The following is a 23,868-nucleotide window of genomic DNA, read 5'->3' as shown; positions in this document are numbered from 1 at the left end:
CACGACCGAGTCTCCTCAGACTCCTCAAACCTCCCATGTAAACTATATGAAAAAGCAGAAATGACTGAAAGCAATTGTTTATGCAGATGCTGTTTAACAAGACCTTGTTTATATATTATGAAAAATTATTAATTCTTAATCATCTTGTTTTTAAGGCAAAAGCGTAAAAGACAAAGAGAACAAAGTGGAAAATATTAAACGAGTAAACCTTAATGTTAATTTTGAATCATTACTGCAATATTAATTAATAACTGTAACATTTCAAATTAATTCACTCAAATCTGTATCTTTCAAGCTGATGCATATATTCTGGCTTATTTTTGCTTCAACGTTTTCTTTCAGACAAATGCAACATTTACACATTTAGATATTTGTTTGACACAATCGATCATCTCTATATATGTTTTTACTGAGATTTTTTTTCATTTATTCACAGTCTTTAGTATATTATTCTTACAACCATGGGGAAATGTAGATATTTATGACCTGATCACTGTATTTTTGTATTAATTGAGTGGTAAAAAGAGATTCACAAAATATCCACTGTCAAGACCTTTGACTCAAAAACCAAATAAGATTTTATAAGAAATAAGAGTTTTGAACAAACTCCTTTATCCATTGAGCTGATTTCTGTTTGTATTTAAATGATCTCATTAAATGATTATTTGCATATTTAAAGATAACATATCAAAACTTGTATAACAGGTGAGTTTCATTGTGAAACCTGTTTCTTAGAATTGAATCTATTTACTTAATATTGAGCCTTGTGTTGAATTTGGATAGATAATTACTTTCCTAATAAAAATTGAATAGTGTTCATCGTGATACCATTGAAATATCATGTAGTGGATTGACTCACTGTGACTCATAATGTGATTCTCTAACAGGACATGATAATGGTTTACGTTTGGAAGCTTATATTGTATAAACATATATAATTAGGAACGTTTTTAGAATTTACAGCACTTGTTTTTTAATAGAAATACATCAAACTCAAATAGTTAAACTGTCCTTAGTTTAACAAACATGTTGTTTTTACTATGCTACTGACAGAAATATATTCTGTGACTTTCCTCGTCAATAACACGATATTATAAAAACTGTAATGTTTTCTCTGTCATCAGATCTTCGGACGTCAAGAGATGAACTTGTCAACCGCCAACGTGACCGTGGTCATCGAGTACAGAGACTCCTTCACCAAAGCTGTGGCCAAGAATGTGATTGTTGTGGTTCTCGGCATCTCCATCAACTACATCAATGCAGGTCTCATTCACACCTTCTGCAAACACCAGGTGTGACAATCCTTTCACGAGTATAAAGGCTCTTATATACTTCTACGTATCCGTTTCTCGGAGAGGTCTCAGCGGGGGGCAAAGAGTCTTTTTGATTTTTACTTCTCCGACGACTATCCGTCTAAAAACAATTCCCCGCCAAACCCATAGGTGGCGCAACGGAAGACGAGCTCAGAGAAGCCTACCCCATTTGGGAAGAAGAAGTCCACGTGTCTCTGTTTACATGTTAGCCTGCCTCCCACACACTGAACCATGGCAACTAACAGAACTAAATAAAGTGACACCCAGCGGGTCAAGATGCTGATGTAATCGTTTCTTAGCGCAGCGGTTCCCCGTTCTTGTTTCCGAACTGTGTTGCTGATTCCACAGCTGGAATCTGCTTGAGGCTACATGTAGCTAGAAGCTACCCGGAGCTAGCTCCCCCCCAGCTTCCACACACAGTCAGCAGGGACTCCCGGCACTAACAACTACTATCCAGTGTTTGCTTCTAACCTGACTGTATTATAGAAACAGTGTCATGATAGAAGTGGAATTAAAGTTGTGACGGCGGGTTCTTGCACTGCTACCACCGCAGTTAGCACGGTGGCTAGCCTAGCCTGCTAGCGCCGTTTTGAAAGCTCGTTATAACCGTATGTGATCGTGCACACATGCCCTCAGTGCTCTAACGAGCCACCGTCAGCCGGACAACTCCGCTGGCTTAACACACACGTCACATTAATCGTAGAATCATAGTTGTGTTCGTGTTTGTTGCTAAAAGTAAACAGGAAGTTTGAGGTCCGGAAATACGGAAATTATGTCGTTCGCGGACCAATCACAGCCAAGAGCGGTCCGTCGGGTCTCCAACATGAAGACGGATAGTTAGAAAAATCAGACGTGTACGAAAAGCTGTCCGAAGCACTCGGAGAGGGCGTTTCACGACGGATAGGGCGGTCTTATCTGTCCGTAATAGAAAAAACGGAGAGGCATAAATTGGCCTTAAATAGAAATCATTCAATTAATCATCTGCAGCTCTGGTTACACGCATAGTAAGATATTTTCATTTAAATAATTTACTTCATAAACACGTATTCATTTTATTCCTTCCAGATCTTCTACATGAATCCTCGCTACATCCTTTTCATTCACCTGGTCGTTAATGACATGATCCAAATGACGCTGACCGTCACCCTGTTTGTTATCAGCTACACCATCTACAAATTCAGCGTCTCCATCTGCTGCACCTTCATCCTGATTGCTCTGTTTACCACTGAAAACACCCCTCTGAACCTGGCCTGCATGGCGGTCGAGTGCTACGTCGCCATCAGGCTCCCTCTTCGCCACATGCAGATCTGCACCGTCAGGAGGACTTTGATGCTGATTGGTTTAATCTGGGCGACCAGCATGATGTCAGTTCTTCCTGATCTTTTCATCACCTTGGCCACAGAGCCAGTGGACTTCTTCCACTCCAGGGTGTTCTGCCTCAGGGAAACCGCCTTTCGAAATCCCCACATCATCAAGAAAAGGGACACCACTTATATTATTTATCTAGTCATAGTTTGGCTCATCATCTTTTACACCTACTTCAGAATAATGTTCACTGCTAAAACAGCTAGCAAAGATGCTAAGAAAGCCAGAAACACAATTCTCCTCCACGGATTTCAGGTCCTGCTGTGTATGGCCACGTACGTAGAGGCACTGTTAAAACAGGCTCTCCGGCAATGGTTTCCTAAGAATTACACTGACTGCCTCTTTGCTACTTATATCATAGTCCAGATTCTGCCCCGGTCCATCAGTCCAATCATCTACGGCGTACGAGACAAAACGTTCAGGAGGTATCTGAAGAGGTATCTGTTGTGTAAAGTTAGTACAACCTAACAAACCATTCAGAGACTGGCTCATTGTTGAAAAGCTTCAATCAAACATCCTGCTCCACTTGTGAAAATTTAACCTGCTTCTCACACTACTCAGTTTTTCCAACTACACACAGGAACCGCATGTCTGGTCAAAACATGATGAATTCAAACATTTTTGTTACCTCTGCAAAGGAGGTAATGTTTTCGCCCCTGCCTGTTTCTTGATTGTTTATTTGTATGTTTGAAACTCACACATATTTATAGAACTGATCTCTATATGCGTGTGAGTCATTTGGTGTGGCTTGATTGGGACAAAGGGCCTCGGATGTACGAAGATAGAAGTGACATTCTAGCTACTGCACCAAGGAGGTGGAGGGATTTGATATGTAAACGGACAGAACCCATTCAGTTTCTTTAATCAATAACATGTATAACAAATATTAAGTTGTACTATCCTAAATAAAAAAAGATCATAGACTTGTAGAATCAATGACAAGACACATTAAAGCCCAAACACTTTGACTGATACTGTCAACAAGCCATGTTCACTCACACACACGTGAATATCATGACGTCATGTCTCATTCTGCATGATACAGCCGCTCACTGCCGGATATAAAGCCATCGATCTTCCCTCAGGCTTATTTCAGTCCTGGTGGAGGAGGATAGGAAAGTGAACTTTTGGGCGAAGGGCATTTGTTAATGTTATCCCACTGTCTCAGTGCAGTATCTTATTATCACGTTGTCTATAATGCTGGAACCCTTTTTAAATGCATGTGCAGATAATATCTAACAACAGCATTTGTTATGCAACAATAGTGACTTTGTCTCCTGTATCAAGCATGTGTCATTTGATTTACCATATTTTGTCAGTTTGAAGAGACCTTCATTACCTGTACAAATGTAGGTGTGTGTTTGAGATGGATATTATTTTGTTTGAATGGTTTCACCATCAAACAAAAGGATTGATTCAGCTCTGCTGTTACAGAGCAAGTTTCAGGAAATCAGTCCATCTCTTCACGATGAGCTCACATCTGTCAGCGTAACAGCTGTGATCCCTGCCTTCATTAGAATGTTTCTGCACTTACTATCATATCATGCTGCATCCTTTCCAATAAGCACACCGTATCCGTTTCTGGGTAATAAAATGTTTAATGCAAATCCATAAACGTAACTAGTGTGTATTTTTATTCCGTATCTGGCCCTGCAGGCATGTTTTTTAAACTGCTCTAGCATGACAACGTCTGTCAGAGTGAATGTTGGTGTCAGATTGAAACTAGAGGTCTGTGCAAGATAACTTAAACAGCTGATCAGAGGTATTCCTTTGGTTGCTGTTCCAAGGAAGAATGTGTTAAAGCTTGAATTTACAGGATCCTCACATCGTCACCATGAATTCCTCCTCTTATACCTTTAATGTGACGACTTATCGAGACTCTCAGGGCACAGTTGTGGCCAAGAATGTGTTCCTTCTGGCTCTTGGTCTGACCATCAACTACATCAACTGCACACTGATTCACACCTTCAGAAAACACCATGTCAGAATCCTTCTTAATGTCTTTTATTATTATTATTATTATTATTATTATTATTATTATTATTATTATTATTATTATTATTATTATTATTATTATTATTATTATTATTATTATTATCATGATCATTGATATTATCAGGGATTTCAGGTAGAAAGATAAACTAACAGGGGGAAAGTTTCATTGACTTCTGTTTCTTCTCCTCTCTTCCAGATATTTTACCTGAATCCTCGTTACATCTTATTCATCCACCTGGTGTTTAATCAATCAATCAATCAAATTTTATCTGTATTGCCATTATTCACAAATCACAATTCGTCTCATAGGGCTTTAACATGGTGTGACATCCTCTGTCCTTAACCCTCAGCAAGAGTAAGGAAAAACTACAAAAAAAAACTGTTAACAGGGTAAAAATACGTAGAAACCTCAGAGAGAGCCACATGTGAGGGATCCCTCTCCCAGGGCGGACAGAAGTGCAATAGATGTCAAGTGTAGGAAAACATCATCAAGATTAAAGTTTTTTAATTTTTTTCTGCTGCAATCATAGTCTATGGTCAGCAACCAGCAGGATCATGATCCACCATCCCGATCAGAGGCCACTTTAGTCCACAGTCATTGTCCACTGCCGCTTATTAGGATCCATCATGGGCTGCCGCCTCGGTCCTGGTCCACCGCCATCTGATGCCAACGCGACAAAGGATCGGCCATTCCCACTACGATCAGCCCGCACGATATAGAATCCGCCATACTGGATCCAGCATTGCAACCTCTGATGCGCGATCCACAAATCGTAATCCATGGTACGGCTGCAGAGGCCCTGGATCTGAGGGCGATAAAGCAAAGGGATCCGGGGAAGGGGGATAGGGATGGAGAAGAGGAAGGATAAGCTGGAAAGAGAAGCTCCGTGTGTCATGTGTCATAAATTCCCTCTGCGTCTTAGCGTCATCAGGGGTTTTTGCCATGTAATCATACAATGATACAGGCTGAACTTGAGGGTACACTTAAGCTTAAGGTAAATCTGACTGGCTACTGGTTTGTATGGTAGTACGATGAAAACCATGTGGCCCACTCAGTAGATCAGACATCAATACCTCTATGCCTTTTTTGAACTAAACGCTTCCTATTTAAGAAAATAGAACAAGTTACGTCTGCCGCACTAATTAGCTCTAACTATAAGCTTTATCAAAAAGAAAGGTTTTCAGTCTACTCTTAAACGAACAGATGGTGTCCGACTCCCGAATTGAAAGTGAGAGATTATTCCACAGGAGTGGGGCTTGATGGCTGAAAGCTCTGGCTCCTACTCTACTTTTAGAGACTTTAGCAACGACAAGTAAACCTGAATTCTGGGAGCGGAGTCCTCTAGCTTGTTGATAAGGTACTAACAGCTCTTTAAGGTAAAAAGGCGCCATATCATTAAGGGCCTTAGTTTCCTGAGTTGTTACAGAGGTTGTGTTAATTTGTATTAGATTATTGTGTGGAGTTCTCGCTGTGTTATTGTTTAATTTAAATAATTTAATCAGGTGGTGGACAGACACAATCTCTATGGGGTTGGGTGACTGATCCAGAGGGAATGCAGAGAAGTGTTTAGCACTGCAGCTCTGCTTCCTGGTCCCACCTCTGGGTTGTCATGTAATAGACTTAGTAATATTCCTAGATAAGAGAGCTGCCCAATCCCAAGTGGGATGAACGCTGTCTCTCCTAACAAGACCAGGTTTACTCCAAAAAGTTTGCCAATTATCTACAAAGCCCACACCATTTACAGTACACCACCTCGACAGCCAGCGGTTAAAAGACAACATGCGACTGTCATCACCTGTTGTATTAGGGAGAGGGCCAGAGAAAATTACTTTGTCCGACATCGTTTTAGCAAAAGCACACACCGACTCCACATTAATTTTAGCGATCTCCGACATGCGAAGCCGGGAGTCGTTGCTGCCGACGTGAATTATTATTTTACTGTATTTACGTTTAGTTTTAGCCAGCAGCTTCAGTTTAGATTTCGATGTCGCCAGCTCTGGCCCCTCGGATACTGGGATATTAAAAAGAAAACTCTGACGAGCCTAAAAATTATGGCAATAAAAAGGAATTTCAAAACAAATTGTGCAGAGGTAGCAGCTAATCTGTACAACTACATGGCACATTTCAATTAGAGTCAGAATGAGGAGGCAACTAAAGACATACACTGACCCAAAGCAAAGGTGGAGCCCACGGCCATTTAAAAATGAGCAGCTGGAATCTCCTCCTGCCTCCCTATGCCAGAAAACTTGAGCTGATAACTGTACAGCCTGACTTACTGTACTGTAAAGCACTGTACAGTGTTAATTACACAAACTAATGAATAAATGGAATGCATTATGAAGAGGAGAGAGGTTCACTCTGTAAGCAGACCCTGACTCCATCTCACGGCTCTCACTCGACGATAGGGCTCTGGATTCAATCAGTGTTAATTTTGGGTGGGATTTTAATTCTAGTTTTAACGACTGTTTTTTAAATGTGTCATTTCTTTTTTTCAGACTTGGATGGGGTCGAACCGCCCTTGTCATGTTGCAAGCATAACTATAACAGATATAGACACAACTCTAACTTTCGTTTTAATTTGAAGTCTTTTCTGAAAGGATATCCTCCAAAGTACAAGAAAAACATATTTGAAGGATATGATTCAGCTCATTGCAACAATCAGCCTGTTTTTCTTTAGTTACGTCTTCTACAAGATCCAAGCTACGCTCTGTTGCCTCATCATCTCCCTTGCCATCTTCACCACCCTCAAACACCCATTGAATTTAGCTGCCATGGCGTTGGAGTGCTACATCGCCGTCTGTCTACCACTGCGACATGTGGAGCTCTGCACCATCAGAAGAACATACATTCTCATAGGTTGGATTTGGGCCATGAACATAGTTTCTGCTCTGTCAGATGTGTTTATCCTTCTGTCAACACAGCCCCTTCAGTTATTTCATTCTACTATTTTTTGTGAGAGGAACAACCTGTTCCGACACCCTGTCAGTGTAAAAAAGAGGGAGGTTTCCTACATTATCTACCTGATTGGTGTTTGGTTCACACTCCTCTACGCTTACGTCAAGCTCTTCCTTGCTGCTAAAGCTGCTAAAGTAAGTAAATCAGGAGATGGAGATGCAAAGAAGGCAAGTAAAACCATCCTGCTTCATGGCTTTCAGCTGCTGCTGTGCATGCTGACCTATTTAGCCCACGTTATAAGGAATGCTCTGTTGAACTTATTCCCCAAAAATTTTGTACATGTGTTTTTTGTTTCTTATATCATCATTCAGGTGTTACCTAGATTTATCAGTCCGATCGTTTATGGGCTACGAGACAAAACCTTCAGACAACACCTGAAAAAGCACCTGATATGTAAACTGAGATCAACCATCACACCGTGGTGAAGTTCATGTTGCTATGCAAACAGATTTTAAACAAAGATTGAGAATATGAGAACAAATACATTCTGACTTTACAACGTCAGTAAATATTCAGGAGTTCATGTCTCAGTCTCTAGTTTCAAGTCTTCTTGAAACAGCTGATGTTCATTTTGTGAATTATGATAATTTAGAATCAAACAGACCATAAAGCACCGGATGTGTTGGGGGGTGGATATCACAGTGTGATTGACAGCTGGCACCTTCCAATGGGTGCAGGTATCAGGTGTAGGTGGGGGTGCAGTAGAAATGTGCATCTTCACTTGCCTCAAGATTCAGTAACGAGTTAGCAGTCAACCATTCGCATGCACCACATCAATGCATCTCAATATAACAAAATTATGATTATCTAATTATAAATCAAATCCTCAGTCATTACTGCTTTTTCATCAGTACAATCAGATAAATCTGAACTCATTTGTTTTCTAGGAAAGTATTATAGACTATTACTGTTTGTGTGTTCTGTACAAAATAAGGTTTTCAATTCAGAAATCAGAGTACAACAGACATTTGTTCAGTTTAGACCTGTGTGCTGCACCTGTAACATTCTACTAGGTAAACCTTTACTGTGTCAGGGTTCCCCCCCTCTCTTAGCAGCACCACTGCATTGAGGTGCATTACTCCGCTGGTCAGCAAGTGGTCCTGCTCCTCTGCTCTTTTCTAATCACTCAAATGTAGAACTGATTTTTATAAAAACCTGCAGAATTCAGATTTAGGTTCATACAAACATGTATTTAGTCATGACGGAAGATGTCGGATCATGAATCCTGATGTCCTGGTCGTACCCGTCTCATCTCGTCTTGTGTTGTGTTGTATGAGACAGTTGAGCTGAGTGCACACAACATTTAAAAACGTTTTGTGTATGTGTTTAAATACGTGTCTCATAAACACTAGAGCAAATAAAAGAAACACAAAGCTATAAGGATCGTCGGGATTCGAATCTGGGTCTCCCGTGTAGTAGGCGGATTGCCTACAAGTGAGCTATGAGGGTGATGACTCAGATGCAGAGACAGACACGGACGACTTTTTTGTAGGGAATCAAAAAAGGTTTCTTTACTTAGTTCAGGCAGAGGAATCCATAAGGTTGAACAGCAACTAAAAATACTTACAGACAACTAAAAACACAGTCTGGTCAATTAACAGAGTAAACTAAGGATGTCCAAAAACAGGTAACAAAAAGATACACACACACGCTAACAAACATTTCCACTTTTCCTGTTAAAGTTCGTAGTTGATCACTATCTAACGATCAGCTACTCTGTTGCTCTGGGCCGACAGAGGGATTGTTGATGTAGTACTTTTACTTTTACTTAAGTATATATTATCCTGGGTACTTGTACTTTTACCTAAGTACTAAACTTCAGTACTTCCTCCACCCCTGGCTAGCAATAACGCACAGGTGAACACAATGAAACAATCAAATCAAAACACATGTGACAGGAAAAAAGGAACACTGAGGACCCCACATGGTCATTAAGGGTACTGCAGTCCAAAAACTCTGACACAAAGCAACCTTCTCCACGTGTTTCCGATATATGTTTATCATTAACGTGTGTGAGCAGAGGTCAGGTGGAAGTGAGGAGGGAGGACACATTCAATGAATTACCCTTCTTTCATAACCAGGAACAACATGACAGCTCCCCGCAGGTGAAGCCAAAACATCTCAAATGCCCCCTGGTGGCTGACTGCAGTACATTTCATAAACCTGCCTCCTCCATGTTAGCAGATGGGACATGGATCAAAAGAAGAAATCATAGTACATGTGGTATAAATGTTTCTCTCTCATGGTTCCTGTCATTTCAGGTTGTTCTCATCATACTGATGTTTGATCAAGTGTTTCTGGTAAGTTTGGTATTAATTAATAGTGTAAAGCAGAATGGAAACTCAGTGTAGAGCAGAGTAGGAACTCAGTGTAGAGCAGAGTGGAAACTCTGTAGAGCTTCATTAAGCTGAGTGGAGCAACAAATTCAGTTAATCACAGCCACACATTGTCAATAAACATATTCAAATAAACAATAAAAATATTGATCAGAGCTGTTTTAAGGCACAAAGTTTAAACTGCACTTGTACTTGTTTTCTGTCTTTCTAAGAAAGTTTCCCCAATGTGAAATTATTCTTTTAAAATACACGCAACATGAACACAACATGAACACACAATAATCCCATGTGTCATCTCTAAACTTATATAAAGTCAGGACAGCAGCACCTGCAGCAGATGTTAACCAGGTACTGATGTGTGTCGTCCTTTTGGGTATGATCAGTCTTTTCATACCTACTGATCTGAATAGTGACTCACCATATATTGCTATGTGATGTGTGATTTGCTTTCTACTGTTATTTACTTTATTTAGATTAATTATTGTGGGATTATCTTGAAGTTTTTGTCGCTCTGTTTACAGATTTTCTGTGAAATGTAATTTACAGGATAAAGAGAAAGTTGTTTTTCTAAAGTGGTCATAGTTCCTGTCCTTAAAATATTTGTATTCTCAGACAAAAAAAAGCTGTTGGTTTAATTTGACTATTCGCGTCGAAAGATCTGAAACAGTTTCAGACTGAGTTGAAGAGTTTGTGACACAAAAGATTTAGATAATTACATGTTATTCAGTTCAACATTTCGTGGCATGTTTCCTAGTACAGAGTTTACTGTTAGAAAATAATATTTTATAGAATATGTGACACTGTGGAGCTCACAGAATAACCTTCAATATTGTTTTTGTATTTTCAGACTCTGCCATTCCAGACATGAATTCATCATCTGTTAATGGCTCTTTGGAGCGAGACACCTTCACCACAGCTGTGACTAAGAATGTGATTGTGACGGTGCTCTGCATTTCCATTAACTACATCAATAGTACTCTGGTTCACACCTTCAGGAAGCACCAGGTCTGTTCCCATACAAAACTCAAAAATGATGAATGTAAACTTACTCTTCTGAAAGAAATCGGTATTTTATTTAAACGATTTATTATTAATTTTCCCGAACAGATTATTTCAAATATTCAGAAGATAAAGAACAAATGTATTTTAAAAGCGTATTGTCTCATAGAGAACAAACTATGATGAAGAACTTTATCTGAAGTATAATTTAAATACATGACAAAGATCTCTGTGCAGTTACGTTCAGGATCACTTTCACCTGAAGAGCAGCAGCTTTAATATTCCTCCAGAGGACAAACTGCTGAGACTGTAAGAACAAGCTTCATGTTTGGATTTGAGAGAGAGAAAGAGACTGTATGCCACACGTAAATATCCAGGTACAAAGAATTTAATCAACCAAATAAAAGGAACAAAAAACTATAACAATTTCTATGAGAAAAATAAAGTTGCTTCTCCAAAGAAAAACTAAATAATATTATTTTATTAATTGGATTCCTGTTTTTATGCCTCAGTCATATTCAGTAGCAAAACTTTGTCATGACCTTATCAGACTTGTTCTACTGTTCACAGGTATGGGGTAAACCTGGTATTTTTATCAAAAATGAGAAGCAAAATAATAAACTAGTGAAGTGAAGTTACCAAATATTTGAGTTATATTTAAGCTATAAGTTTGTTTTAGTGACTCAACTTTTATTCGCCTGCTGTTTCCCCCTCACAGATCTTCAATTCAAGCCCTCGATACATTCTGTTCATCCACCTGGTGATAAACGACATGATGCAGCTGGCCCTGTCCACCCTCCTCCACATCATCAGCTACGCCCTGTACAAGATCAATATCCCCTTCTGCCTCATACTGCTCATCGTTACCATCACCACCACCCTGAACACCCCGCTGAACCTGGCTGGAATGGCGGTGGAGTGCTACATCGCCATCTGCATCCCCCTCCGCCATGGTCAGATCTGCACTGTCAGGAACACCTACATCCTGATTGGTCTGATCTGGGCTGTGGGTGCTCTTTCTATCCTACCCGACCTCTTCATCCTCCTGGTCACTGAGCCTCTGCAGTTCTTCCACTCCAGGGCGTTCTGTGTCAGAGACACGGTGTTCAGGAGCACCTACAGCCTGAAGAAGAGAGACGCATCACACATCGTTTGTCTCGTCTTCGTTTGGCTCGTGCTCTTCTACACGTACCTCAGGATTCTGTTCACTGCCAAGGGAGCGACTGTAGACTTTAAAAAAGCCAGAAACACTATTCTGCTCCACGGCTTTCAGTTGCTGTTATGCATGATTGTTTATGTGAGACCCATGTTTGAACAATGTCTGCTCTACTTGCTGCCCCAGAACTACTCGACCATACGCTTTTCCTCCTACATCATTGCCCAGATCCTGCCGCGCTTTGTCAGCCCCATCGTCTACGGACTGCGAGACCAGCTCTTCAGGAGATATGTGAGAAGGTACCTGGTGTGTAAAATCAGTAGGAGCAACAACCAGGAGAAAAACGTGCCAAAAGTGATGAATAAACTGAAGTGACAGCTTCACAGTGACAAACCACAAACGTCTAATATCAATAGCGAGCAGAGAAACCATGTGTGATCAGCAATTGTTCTAAATGCTTGTGTTTATATTTTCACTTTTAAATATCTATTAAATCATAAGACTAATACCAATAAAATCAACAAATACTATAACTCTAACTTGTAGTGACCATTTAAAATTCTTTACGTTTCATTTGACAAATTGTAAGGTACAACATTGATTTTAACACAACTGTTGAGTTAGGACTTCCGGTGTTGCGACTAATGGAGTAGAACGTGTTTCTCTGAGCTCCTGCAACAACTTTTAAAAAAACTATTTTAGGTACACCTTTTGCATCTTTCTTCGGTGTGTGTTTTCCCCACCTTCATAATATGAATTTAACGCCGTCTTTTTGCCGACCAAAATGCCTCCAAAATCCAAACCACCTGTACAACCGCCGCGGCCTGCTTCGCACACTGCATCCCCGCCTCGTAGTGATCCACCCTCCTGCCTGGTCGAAGCCGCCGATGGCGCTCCATCACACGACTTTAAGGCCGAGCTGCTCTCGTCACTCCGGGTTGAGATGGCGGCTATTTTCAGAGCTGAGCTTCAGGCTGCCTTGACGGAGAACTTGTCAAGCATCAAGACTGAGCTACAGGCAGTGAAGTCTGAGTTATCCAGCAGCATTACAAACATCCAGTCTGATGTGCGTACTCTGAAGAACACCGTAGGTGAAATGGAAACATCGCTTTCCACCTGCTCCGATGACATTATTACCTTACAGGCTAAAGTGGAGCATCTGTCAACTGAGCTGATAAGACCGGACAATAAATGCGAGGACTTGGAGGCGAGCTCGCGGTGCAATAACATACGGTTAGTGGGAATTCCCGAAGATTTTTCCACCTTTTCTGCTGCTGCGGATGTTTCCTCTCTGCTCAAGGAGGCTTTTAAGCTGGAGAAGGAGCCTCTTGTGGACCGCGCACATCGTACTCTCCAGCCGAAGCCGAAGCCCGGAGAGCGCCCTCGCCCCATAATCGCTGGTCTAGACTATCATACAGACTGTGTGGACATATTGTGCCGAGCCAGGACCCAGCAACGGATCAGGATTGGGGAGTTGAGTTTCTCCGTCTTTCCGGTGCCCGAGCCGCCTTTAATGATGTCCGACGCCGGCTCCGCGAAATACCGGGGCTCCTCTATGGCCTGCTCTACCCGGCGCGCCTCTGGATCACTCACAACGGTGCGGAGAGGAGGTTTGATTCAGCGGAGGAGGCCAGCGCATTCATCAGGTCGCTCAACTTGTAAGAGAACCGAGAGGTGATACACACCGCTGAGGTAGCAGTGACAGTTAATATTGACATTTATTACTTTTTTCAGTTAATCTGTTTCCTCTTATTTTCATAAACACAGTATGTGTTTTTCAGTTTAACTTGGTCTTGATTGGTTGTACCTTCATGTCAAATGTTGCTAGGCTTGCAGGAGCTCAACCCGAAGCTTGATAGTTATGCAAAAAGCCGAAAGTGTTCGTTTTAGGGATCTGGGCACTAAGCACTGGGTTCTCCATCGTTTGGGGATGGGGTCGTTGTAAGTGCAATTGGGGGGTGGGGGGTGTTTCAATATGTTTTTTTGGTGTGTTTTTTTTTGTTTAGTTTTTTTTTCTTTTTTTCTTTCTTTTTCTTCTTCCTTCCTTGGGGACTCAGTCTATTTCTATCCCTAGGGATTTAACATATGGCCACCAATACTAATACTTCTGATGTCCCACTCACTGGGTCATCTGTGAGATTCTTGAGCTGGAATATTAAAGGCATGGGGAGTCCAATTAAGAGATCAAGGATATTTGCTCATTTGAAACGTCTTAAAGCGAACTTAGTGTTTCTGCAGGAAACCCACATGCGCACTAAAGATCAGGTCAGACTTAAATGTCCCTGGTTTTCTGAAGTGTTTCACTCTAATTTCAACTCTAAGGCCAGAGGGGTTGCTATTTTAATTGGTAAAGTCAATTCAGTTTTCAGCTTCTAAGGTGATATGAGACAAATGGCAGATACTTAATTGTTGCAGGTTCGCTATTCCATATTCTCATTTTATTAGTTAACATATATGCCCCCAATTTCGATGATCCACACTTTATGAATAAGCTATTTGAACGTCTTCCCTCCTTGAACAACAGCCTCCTTATAATTGGCAGGGACATGAACTGTGTAATTGATCCTAACCTAGACCGCTCCAACCCACGAACTCTGACTCCCCTTCAATGTCGAGGTCACTTTCAGATTTTGTGTCCAAGAACGGTTGCACTGATCCTTGGAGATTTTATAACCCGCGTAACAAAGAATATTCCTTCTTTTCTCAGATGCATCAATCTTTCTCTCGGATTGATTATTATTTTATTGATGCTAAACTAATTCCCAAAGTACTGTCTGTTAATTATCATCCTATTGTTATTTCTGACCACGCCCCTCTTTCTTTAGATATTCATTTCTCTTCACAACCCCGGTACTCAACACCTTGGAGGTTTAATACATTACTTCTCTCAGATGATAAGTTCTCTAAATCAAAATGATATGGAACCAGTTTCATGTTCACTGCTGTGGGAATCATTAAAAGCATACTTGCGGGGATAAATTATCTCCTACTCTGCCCACTTGAATAAGTCCCGTAAAGCCAAATTGCAAGAAATCTCTATCAATATCACCAAATTGGACCAACAACTCGCTACTTGCCCCTCTCCCAGTTTACTTAAACAGCGTGTTGACTTCCAGACTGAATTTGATTTCATCACCACTAGTGATGCAGAGCGACTTCTTTTACGATCACGCTCCACATATTATGAACATGGTGACAAGGCAAGTCGGCTCCTGGCTCATCAACTACGTCGCCAGGCTGCCTCACGTATGATCCCTCAAATAAAAGATTCATCTAGCTCATTGCATAAGGATCCCGCCACCATTAATTCTGTCTTTCACTCATTCTACTCCTCTTTATATAAGTCTGAATCTCCACCTGACACCACTGAATTGAATTCATTCCTAGATAGCCTCATCTTTCCTGTGATAAGCTCAGATGCTGCTAAAAAACTTGACTCACCATTAACAGTAGAAGAAATCACTTTCGCTGCAAGAGGTATGCAAAATAACAAGGCTCCTGGCCCTGATGGATTTCCAGTGGAATTTTTTAAGAGAGTTCAGGATAAATTTCCCCCTTTGCTACATGCTGTTTATAAGGAATCACTGGACCATGGCACTCTCCCTCCCACTTTAAGGCAAGCCTCCATAAGTCTCCTCTTAAAAAAAGATAAGGATCCGAATCTCTGCGGCTCATACAGACCTCTTTCATTAATACATGTAGATGCTAAGATCCTTGCTAAAGCTTTGGCCTATCGCCTGGAGAACATTGTACCAACTATTGTCTCACATGAGCAAGTTGGATTTGTTAAGGGGCGGCAGTTATTCTTTAACGTCCGAACACTCCTAAATATTATTTACTCTAAAACTGCCACAACAACACCTGAAGTAGTGATCTCGGTCGATGCTGAAAAAGCCATTGATAGGGTTGAATGGGACTATTTATTTACTGTACTAAAGAAGTTTGGATTGGGTAATGGGTTCATTTCGTGGATACGACTCCTTTACACATCACCACAAGCAAACATTTCCACTAATGGCATTCAGTCCAATTTGTTTACTCTAACCCGTGGCACCAGACAGGGGTGTCCCCTATCTCCTCTATTGTTCGCACTAGCTATAGAGCCCCTGTCAATCTTTCTGAGGTCCTCCTCCACTTTTACTGGGATCTCACGATTGGGCACAGAATTTAAGTTGACACTTTATGCTGATGACTTATTGTTGTATGTCTCAGATCCTGTCCTTTCCATTCCCACAATTGTATCTGCTTTCCAGAGATTTGGATCATTCTCAGGCTATAAAGTGAATACTTCTAAAAGTGAATGCTATCCTGTCAATGCTTCAGCATCACAGCTCACACAGTCAGATGTCCCTTTCAAAATGAGCCTTTCTGGCTTCAAGTATCTCGGGATCAACGTAACCAGAACGTTAAACTCTCTTTTTTTCTGCTAATTTCTCACCTCTAATGTCTAAAATTAAATCTGACCTCCAAAGATGGAAGAGCTTACCTCTCTCGTTAATTGGAAGAATTAACGCGGTTAAAATGAACATTCTGCCCAAATTTCTTTTTTTGTTCCATTGTCTCCCACTTTTCCTGCCAAAACAGTTTTTTAAAACAATTGATCAAACTATTTCTGACTTCTTATGGTGTGGAAAGGCTCCTAGGATCCGCAAATCCACACTTCAGAGATGTAAATTCAATGGCGGATTGGCACTTCTGAATTTCCAACTGTATTATTGGGCTACACATATTCAAAAAATTTAATTTTGGTTCAAGTCAGTGAATCTGCCATGGTGTCACTTGGAGGCACAGTCATGTGTTTCATCCTCCTTACCTGCTCTACTTACCTCTTCTATTCCATCCAACCTCTCAGGCTTCACAAATAATCAAGTGGTTCACTCCACACTTAAAATTTGGTATCAGTTTAGGAAACACTTCAAATTTAAATCAACATCTACTTTAGCTCCTTTACTGAACAACTATTTATTTTGACCTCCGCTTACAGATTCAACCTTTCTCACATGGCATAATAAAGGCCTGAAATGTTTTGAAGATCTTTACACAGATGGTATTTTTCGCAGTTTTACAGATCCCTCAGAAGAATTTCATCTCCCACCTTCTCATCTCTTTCGATCTCGCCGCCGACCCTACAGTGGGAGGTGCTTTTAAACCACGATCCACTTCAAAAATCACTCATCTCTAAAGTTTATAATGAACTTCTGCCTTTTGATTGCTCTCCAGTTACTAAAGTTAGGGCTGCCTGGGAAGATGAACTGGATCTAAACTTGGAGGATGACTGGTGGGACACTGCTCTAAAGAAAATTTACACAAGTTCATCCTTCGCTCGTCTCACACTTATACAGTTTAAAGTACTGTTTAGAGTCCACTTTTCTAAAGCGCGACTATCGCAAATCTATCCCAGCATCACTGACAAGTGCGACAAATGTCATGCCTCATCCCTCCCAGAGAACCATAACCGGTTTACCTCTACTCAATTAGACATTTTAGCTTTTACTTCCTTACTAGCAAGACGCCACCTACTACTCCACTAGAAGTCGACTAAAGCTCCCTCTAGTAGTCAGTGGCTCAACGACACCATGTCTTTTCTAAAGCTGGAAAAGATCAGATATTCAGTGAAAGGTAGCTCTAACAAATTTTATAATAAGTGGCTTCCCTTTCTCACATTCTTCCATTCTCTCCAGTCCCTGCCCCCTGATTGTTGGCCCCCCGCTCTCTTTTCTCTCTTTCTTCTTCCTTTTTATTTGTTCATTTACCTTTTTTTTTTTTAAAAAAAATTTTTTACTTTTAAAATTTTTACTTTTTTTTATTTTATTTTATTATTTTTTCTTTTAATTTAGTTATACTGTGCAGCTTTAATACTTAATTATTACTTAATAGAATTTTCAGTTATCTATCTATCATTATTATTATTATTTTCATTGAGTTGTGTAATGTATTGTTCGCATGACCACGTTCATGTGGTCCATAAAATAAGAAAAACATCCTAGGAGGAAGACTGTATACCTTACTCTTAATCCATCGGGATGCACAGTGTTTTTATGGTGTCAATATCTCTATATATTGTTAATTGTCGTAATGAGATTTTGTGATACCCAATGTAAATTTGACATTGATTCCTGTTCTACTGTGCCATACCTCCTAATAAAAATATTAAAAAAAAAAAAAAGAACTGTTGAGGTAAAATATGGTTCGGGAAGCCGAGGATCATGGGTAAAATCCAGCATTTTTCAGTTCAGTGAGTGGGTCTACACAGTCAGAGCTCCACTTACCATACTGACAGATGGATTTTTCTCTACATGAAAACCAACGCAACAGACCCAGACATGTAACACACACAGACAACATTTATACAGATAACACGTGTCAACAGGACAGTTCATTATTGCGGTGACGGTCGCCGTGCGCACCGACACACACGTAAACGGGGCAGTTCCATCACTGCCGTGACGGGCGCCGTGCGCTCCGTCACACTCCCACACAAGTAGTCTCGTGTTCATTGTATTTGTGAATTGTGTATTTTTTTCTTTGCTTCTAAAAGGAGGTTTTTACTGCAGGAGACACTGGGAACACAACTGCTTGACAAACATTAGAAGTTCCTTGTGGGGGCTTTAAATAAAACATGTCCTTAGACTGTTAAATATTGTAATGGACATTTTTCATTTTACAATTCAAACCAATGGTGAAATTGAGAAACTGAGACACTAACTGATGGATCAATCAATAAGTAGACTGACCCAATGGGAGGACAACAGTGTCACCGCAGGAGGCTACGATGCATCCATCACTTCATGGAGACACTGTTCTAAAGTCAAATCAAGGCCATACATATAACAGGACAAATAAAAGATGCTTCGATCTCACTGACGTCAACATAACCGTCACAAGCTACTCCCTGCGTCATTTACATGTTTTTTTTTCCTTTGATGAACTCGGACATGTTTATAAAGACCGGTGTGAAGAGACGTCTGCCGTCAGCGTCTGACCTGGACTCAGGTAGGAACAGGACAGGGGGGGGGGGGTGAGTCAGCTGCAGACTGCAACTCTCTGCGGAACCATATTTTACAAAGTTCAATACAATATTTAATTAAATGTCAATGTTACAAAACATTCTTTGAATGTAAACGTGAATATAAATAATAATTAGAAATACATCTTACGAGTTTACAGCCTGTGTTCCCGACTGTTATGACTGTTGTATTTGTGTTGACTTCATTTAAGATAAATTTCATTTAAAGATTGCCTTTCTGTTTCATGTATTAAAACTGCATGGTGATTGTTCTTATTAAGGTTAAACTGTTTTTATAATAAACTAATGGACATGAATAATATCATGTTCACATTTAAAACCCTTAAAAGTATCAGCTTTAGTTAGTATAAATGAAATAATAAACACTATTGCGTGTTGTTTGAGTTGATACTGTTCAACAGGTAGTGAAGGAGAACTCAAATGAAGCAGAGGTGTCATTTATGTAGGAAATATTTTGATCTGAAAATGTAATGTCAGTGTCAGTGTTTTCAAATTACCACAAAAGACCAAAATATCAGATTTACATGAACTTGATTATTGAATTTACATTTGAGTGGAAAATCGTGATATTTTCTACCGACATACAAAACTAATATAAATTTTATTAGCTATTGAGGTTTTTTGAAAACTTGGTCAAACTACTTAATGTGTGTCACAAAGCTGCTGTTTTAATCACATTTACCAACTGTTGACTGTAGATAGATTTATCAGGCTGATTAAAACATGTCTGCCTCTTTCTTTGCCTCAGGTCTCAGTCGATCATGAGCTCTTCAGTGGCTCCAGGAGGCAACATGAGTTTTCCTCATTAGGTTTGGTGAAGCAACAGTCTCACTGTCACATGTTTAGAAAGGAATATGAAAATGTCTTTTATTTTGATCTGAACATTTGTTTTTGATTAATTTTTAAGTTTTAAAATCTTGAGCTGTTTAATTCTTTAAGACCAATGCAAATAAAAATGTAGGAAAGTTAAGTTTGCCACCATCGTGTTCTCTTAATCAAGTCCACATTTGAAATGAAATTAAAGAGTAAACTCTATTGACTTCTTGTAAAAACTGTTATTTTGATGTAAACAGACATGTTACTAATATTAATGCACATAAGATACACAAGATTAAATTGACTGTGTGGGAGTTTAAAGGAGAGGATGATGCTGCTGAATCACAGCCTGTTGGTGCTCATGAAAAACTAAATATTAACCTGCTGCAAGATTAAACTTTAAAAGCAGGTCAGCTGATAGAAACACAGAGAAGGATTAGGATCTGCAGTTTGAGGATTCTGTGTTTCTAAAAGTATTTTCTGTCTCTGCTACTTGGCGCCCTCTGCAGCTGGATCAGTTCACACTCATCATAGACGCCTTCACCACAGCGTTTTTGAGGAACCTGATTGTTGTTCTGTTGTGGCTCATCCTCAGTTACATCCACAGCACCTTGGTTTCCACGTTTTTCAGACACCAGGTAAAACAAACGCACTCATACAAGAGAACAAACTCAAAGGGATTTTCTATTCTTCAATCTAAACGTCTGTCTTTGAGATGTACAACACTAAATATTTTAATACGTTTGAATAAGTTTGTTTAATAAGTGACATACAACTTTAAGTGTTGAAAGCATTGGAAATGAATCTTCTGAAAATTAACTTATCACTTTATCAACCTTTATAAATATAACATATATTACTTCAGTATTTTCCCTTTTCTGTACTTTTTAAAAGATTAAAAATTGTTTGATCAATATATCACTGGCAGAGTAACTGTTGTTGAAAATAAATGTTAGTTGCAGGCCTTTGTGCATGTTTAATTCATATTTGATATTGTTGTATTAGAATTATTTCATTTACACGAAGAGCTGTTGCTGTTTCCCGCACATTTCACCCCCCTTCCTCTTCACTTGTGTTCCTCCAGATCTTTTACGAAGACCCTCGTTATATCCTCTTCATCCACATGGTGATAAACGACGCCATCCAGCTGACAGTCATCGTCACACTTTTTGTCTCAAGCTACATCTTCTACAAGATAAACGTCTCGTTCTGCTGCCTCCTCATTCTGGTGGCCGTCTTCACCACCAGGAACACCCTGGTCAATTTAGCTAGCATGGCCATTGAGCGCTACATTGCCATTTGCAAACCTTTGCGCCACTCGCAAATCTGCACAGTGAGAAAAACGTACATGGTCATCGGGATGATTTGGTTTCTGTGCGCGGCTCCAGATATCACAGATCTGTTTGTGATTCTGGCCACTGAATCCCTGAGCTTCTTTCATGGGTCGGTGTCGTGTTTACGCCAGAACCTGTTCAAAGACCCGATCCTTTTGCATAAAAGACAAGCGTTTGACATCATCTATTTCTCCCTTGTGTTTCTGACTCTGATCTTCACCTACTTTCGAATACTGTTTGCAACAAGAGCTGTGGCCACAGAGAAGATGTCGGCGCAGAGAGCAAGGAACACCGTCCTGCTCCACGGCCTCCAGCTGTCCATGTGCCTGCTCTCCTACATTTCCCCCAGTGTGCAGCTTCTTCTGAATCTCATCTTCCCCGGTCAAATCCGGGAGATCAGATTTGCAAACTATCTCATCGTCTACATCCTGCCACGTTTCCTGAGCCCAATCATTTACGGCGTGAGAGACAAAAAGTTTAGGAAGTACTTCAAGATGTACCTTCTGAGCAACAGGTGCAGTGAGAAGCTGAAGAAAGTGACACCAAAGCACGAACAATGATTATATAGCAATAAAAGGGAATTTTGTCAGACTGAATAAAAATGTCCACACTGTTGAATTATACCCTCTGGTTTTAAATGGCTTCATTAAAAATGTAAAATTAACAACAATGTTGATATTTACAATATAGCAAAACAAGGTCAGACTGACAGGCCTGAGTCCTTGCCTCCCAATTTAACCTCCTTAAAGAAGTCCAATGACAGGAAATACTGGTTATCAAGGCGACTGGATTCTGGTGGTTTCCACAATAATCAGAGTAAAACCAAACACAGTCGAATGAAACCTTTTGTGACCTGGATACATTGGCCTTCTGCCACATTGTGACAGGTTTTTTGTTTTTAACAGCAAATGTGTTGACGTCCTGATCTCTCCTTTTAGTTTAAACCATGTCAACAAGGAGAGAATCCATCACAAATACACACAAGACAATTCAAAGGAAGTACGGTTCTCTGTGATGATGTCAATTAATACATCCTCCGTTTATATTAGTAAAGAAAGGTCAAATCGAGGACAGCTACTTAGCTAATGTGAGGCTAATGTTAGCCAAACTGTAACTTAAACTAAAGTTAAACAAAAGTTATCAGACACAGTTTTGTGCAGAACCTGACTGTTATCATAAACAGTTTGGTGAAATAGTTAACTGACCACACTAACCAGCTGTGGTGACGTTGTTACCTACACACGCTCCAGTGCAAACCGAACGGACGTACAGATGACATCACGGTTAGGTCAAAGGTACGGTATACTTTAGGGGTGTCCGCAATAACAGGTAAGTTTGATGAGCAAATAGTCGCCTTAGTCTTCTAGAGGAAGATTTGTATTTCTTATAGGAGTATTTAATAATTAATTAGTTCAGTTAAAAGAAGTCTCTGCATGTGTATCTATCTATATATATATATCTCTATCTATCTATCTATCCATCTTTCTATCTATCTATCTGACCAGATCTCCATTGCCACGGTATTAAATTTGGACAACGTTCCCAAGCTGGCTAAACATGAGGACAACAGCGAAGTAAAGATAGATTGGGATAAACTATCTAGTGATGATGTCCTCAAATATTGCTTCAGGTCTGATGTATTTTTGAGTAAAGTATATCTGCCCATGAATGCCATATGTTGCACTAATGTTAACTGTAATGACTCCTCCCATGGTGCAAGTTTGTGTGATATAGTTAGAGCTCTTCTTGAGGCTAGCAGGTGTTTATTCACTCATTCCAGGAAGGCCAAGAACATCAAGCCAGGGTGGAATACATTTGTAGCTAGCCATCATGTCGAGTCCAATGCAGCCCATAGGGCTTGGGTAATAGCTAGTAGGCCCAGGCAGGGACCTGACCTTGATTATAAAAATGAAATGCTAAGTATAAATATGCTCTGCGCTACATAAATAAACAAGAGCAGGTGCTGAGTGCTCACTCTATGGCTGATAAATTGCTTAAAAATGACATCACTAGCTTCCTGAAAGAGGTAAAAACCCTTACAGTTTTTTTTGATTGCTTAAACACTAAAATCAAAAGTATTACACAATTATCAAAACCTTACACTCAAGGAGCATAACATGAGCCCAGATCTGCACCACTGTAAGCACAATGTCAGCTTCACACTTTTTGCAAAACAATACACACAGTGATTTGCAAAACACTTAACACACTTGTATACATTAGACACAGAAGTATATGAAGATGTCACTTCCTTGCAATTCCTAAGCACTGACTGTCAAATGACCACCCCTATGAGCCAATTGGTTAAACACAGCCATCGGGTGTGCAAACACATGATTGCTTAATTGTAGACACACCATTCCGGTTTAAGCACTATACAAATGCAGCAGCTGAGTTCACCTGACTTCAACCAAAATTGAGCTTGTGCTCAAAAAAGATGAAGAGTGAGTGATTCCACGGAGAAGGCTGCGTCTACAGCATGAGTATGTTGAGGTATGAATCGTTCTCTTAAGCACTGTGATGTTGCATACTGCACACGTAACCTTTATAATGTAAATGTACTGTATACCA

General features: G+C 40.1%; 4 protein-coding genes across 4 annotated transcripts; all 4 read left to right on the top strand.

Moving 5' to 3' along the window:
* Positions 1–1,142: 1,142 nt before the first annotated feature.
* Positions 1,143–3,146, top strand: LOC133023633 (odorant receptor 131-2-like). Its single transcript, XM_061090706.1, has 2 exons — positions 1,143–1,292; positions 2,379–3,146. The coding sequence occupies exons 1-2, from the start codon at positions 1,143–1,145 to the stop codon at positions 3,144–3,146; spliced, it is 918 nt and encodes a 305-aa protein (XP_060946689.1).
* Positions 3,147–4,512: 1,366 nt separating this feature from the next.
* LOC133022841 (odorant receptor 131-2-like) lies at positions 4,513–8,054 on the top strand. Its single transcript, XM_061089748.1, has 3 exons — positions 4,513–4,659; positions 4,870–4,913; positions 7,286–8,054. Exons 1-3 carry the CDS (start codon positions 4,513–4,515, stop codon positions 8,052–8,054), a joined length of 960 nt encoding a protein of 319 aa, XP_060945731.1.
* Positions 8,055–10,829: 2,775 nt separating this feature from the next.
* LOC133022840 (odorant receptor 131-2-like) lies at positions 10,830–12,495 on the top strand. The gene is made up of 2 exons (XM_061089747.1): positions 10,830–10,970; positions 11,683–12,495. Exons 1-2 carry the CDS (start codon positions 10,830–10,832, stop codon positions 12,493–12,495), a joined length of 954 nt encoding a protein of 317 aa, XP_060945730.1.
* An 8,019-nt stretch (positions 12,496–20,514) lies between these two features.
* Positions 20,515–21,857, top strand: LOC133022839 (odorant receptor 131-2-like). Its single transcript, XM_061089746.1, has 2 exons — positions 20,515–20,601; positions 21,048–21,857. Exon 2 carries the CDS (start codon positions 21,087–21,089, stop codon positions 21,855–21,857), a length of 771 nt encoding a protein of 256 aa, XP_060945729.1. The 5' UTR covers positions 20,515–20,601; positions 21,048–21,086.
* Positions 21,858–23,868: the final 2,011 nt, after the last annotated feature.

The sequence above is a fragment of the Limanda limanda genome, chromosome 17, assembly GCF_963576545.1.
Source record: "Limanda limanda chromosome 17, fLimLim1.1, whole genome shotgun sequence".
Lineage (NCBI taxonomy): Eukaryota > Metazoa > Chordata > Actinopteri > Pleuronectiformes > Pleuronectidae > Limanda > Limanda limanda.
The sequence above is the reverse complement of the archived record's forward strand: the minus strand, read 5'-3'. Positions and strand labels throughout refer to the sequence as shown.